Here is a 1609-nt window from a genome sequence, read left to right as displayed (position 1 = left end):
GCGAGGTGATGCTAATTACAGCACAGAGATTTTTTATTGCTTTGCTGTGCTGAAGAGAAAAGAAATAGTTTCTGCGCATCAGTCTGTGGTGGTTTGGAGGTCCATTCAGAACTAGCTGAGGTCTGTTGTTAAGATCTACATCCCACAATTCTGACTGAATTCTGACAATAAAAAAAGTCAGAATTTTGAGAAAAAAGTCAGAATTTTGAGATTAAAGTCAGGATTCTGACTTTTTCCCATACTAAACTGAAATAACATTTAAAAATCAGTTAACTTTTTTTTCCAGTGGCCCTAATCCTCTTCCGTAGAAAACAAAGTCTGGTGCAGTTGAATTATTAATTTATTCCCCATTCAGCCTCCCTGACCTGTCAGCAGGTTCAGCCTGAAACAATAAAAACAAAGAGCGTCACACCAGACATGTTCTCCCGACACGTTACAAACCCAACAGATTAAATAAGAGAGTTAGGAGAAGGTCAACCTTTTTTTTAAATTGTTAAAATGTTTTTAGCAAACTGTAACGATTCCCATGCTGTCGACCATCCCAATAATATCTCACTACTTACTCACTTTCAACATGTTACTCAGACTCCAGCGCTCTTCCTTCTCCTCATGACCTTCCTCTTCGTTTCTCCTCCCCTTCAGTTCCACGACAAGATGGACCCGCTGCTGGAGACTCTGGAGGGGGCGGTGCAGAGGCTCCGCCTGCCCCCTCCGGTCGCCGCCGAGGTGGAGAAGATCCGGGAGCAGCTGGCGGAGCACCGGGCTCAGGGGCTGGAGCTGGACAAGCTGCTGCCGAGCTTCTCCGCCCTCTGCTCGCGTGGGGAGGAGCTTATCGGCAGAGCGGCTCACGACGATCCGGCTGCTGAGGGTGAGAGGCTGCCATGGAGTTACCCGTTAATGTTTCGATTGAGGACCTGACCTTTGACCTTCATTCATCCTGTCTAATGCAGCCGTGCGCTCCCGCCTCCTGCGCCTTCGTTCTCTATGGGATGAGATCCGCCAGCGAGCCGAGGAAAGAGAGACCAAGCTGAACGACGTCCTGGACCTAGCCGGGAAGTTCTGGGCCGATGTGGCGGCTCTACTGAGCACGCTCAGAGACTCCCAGGATATCGTGAGAGAGCTGGAGGACCCTGGGGTGGACCCGTCGCTCATCAAACAGCAGATCGAAGCAGCTGAGGTCCGTGAGACGATCCTGTCGGGAATATCCCGTTTTTAGAGCCTCGTTTTCTGTCTCAAAGCTAAATTCCTCCATGCAATGTGTTCGCCAGGCCATCAAGGCGGAGACGGACGGCCTGAGGGAGGAGCTGGAGTTCGTCCGGACGCTTGGAGCTGACCTCATCTTCGCCTGTGGAGAAACTGAGAAACCTGAAGTGAAGAAGACTATAGATGAGGTGAGGCGCTCGAACTGAAACAGGCTGAAAGTTCAGCGATGAGACGAATATTCAGGTTCTCACAGTGACGCTAATCCCTCCTCTGACAGATAATATTATCCACACCTCATCCTGACCAATCAGAAGAGACACATTTACAGACATTTTTGTCTTTTCCTCTCAAACTACCAAAAATGAAAATTAAAGTACTTTTATATTTTATGTGTTCTGTTCTCCTT

At 48.6% G+C, this 1609-nt stretch overlaps 1 protein-coding gene across 1 annotated transcript in view; it reads left to right on the top strand.

Annotated features, from left to right (window-relative positions):
* Nucleotides 1–1609, top strand: part of LOC107090174 (microtubule-actin cross-linking factor 1-like) — a 186697-nt gene that overhangs the window by 150983 nt on the left and 34105 nt on the right. The window contains exons 72-74 of the mRNA XM_015383416.1: nt 643–868; nt 951–1177; nt 1269–1391. Coding sequence (XP_015238902.1) covers nt 643–868; nt 951–1177; nt 1269–1391 — 576 coding nt within the window. The remainder of the gene's footprint in view (nt 1–642; nt 869–950; nt 1178–1268; nt 1392–1609) is intronic.

This window comes from Cyprinodon variegatus, unplaced genomic scaffold (assembly GCF_000732505.1).
Source record: "Cyprinodon variegatus isolate N-32 unplaced genomic scaffold, C_variegatus-1.0 Scaffold284, whole genome shotgun sequence".
In the NCBI taxonomy this organism is placed as follows: domain Eukaryota; kingdom Metazoa; phylum Chordata; class Actinopteri; order Cyprinodontiformes; family Cyprinodontidae; genus Cyprinodon; species Cyprinodon variegatus.
The sequence above is the reverse complement of the archived record's forward strand: the minus strand, read 5'-3'. Positions and strand labels throughout refer to the sequence as shown.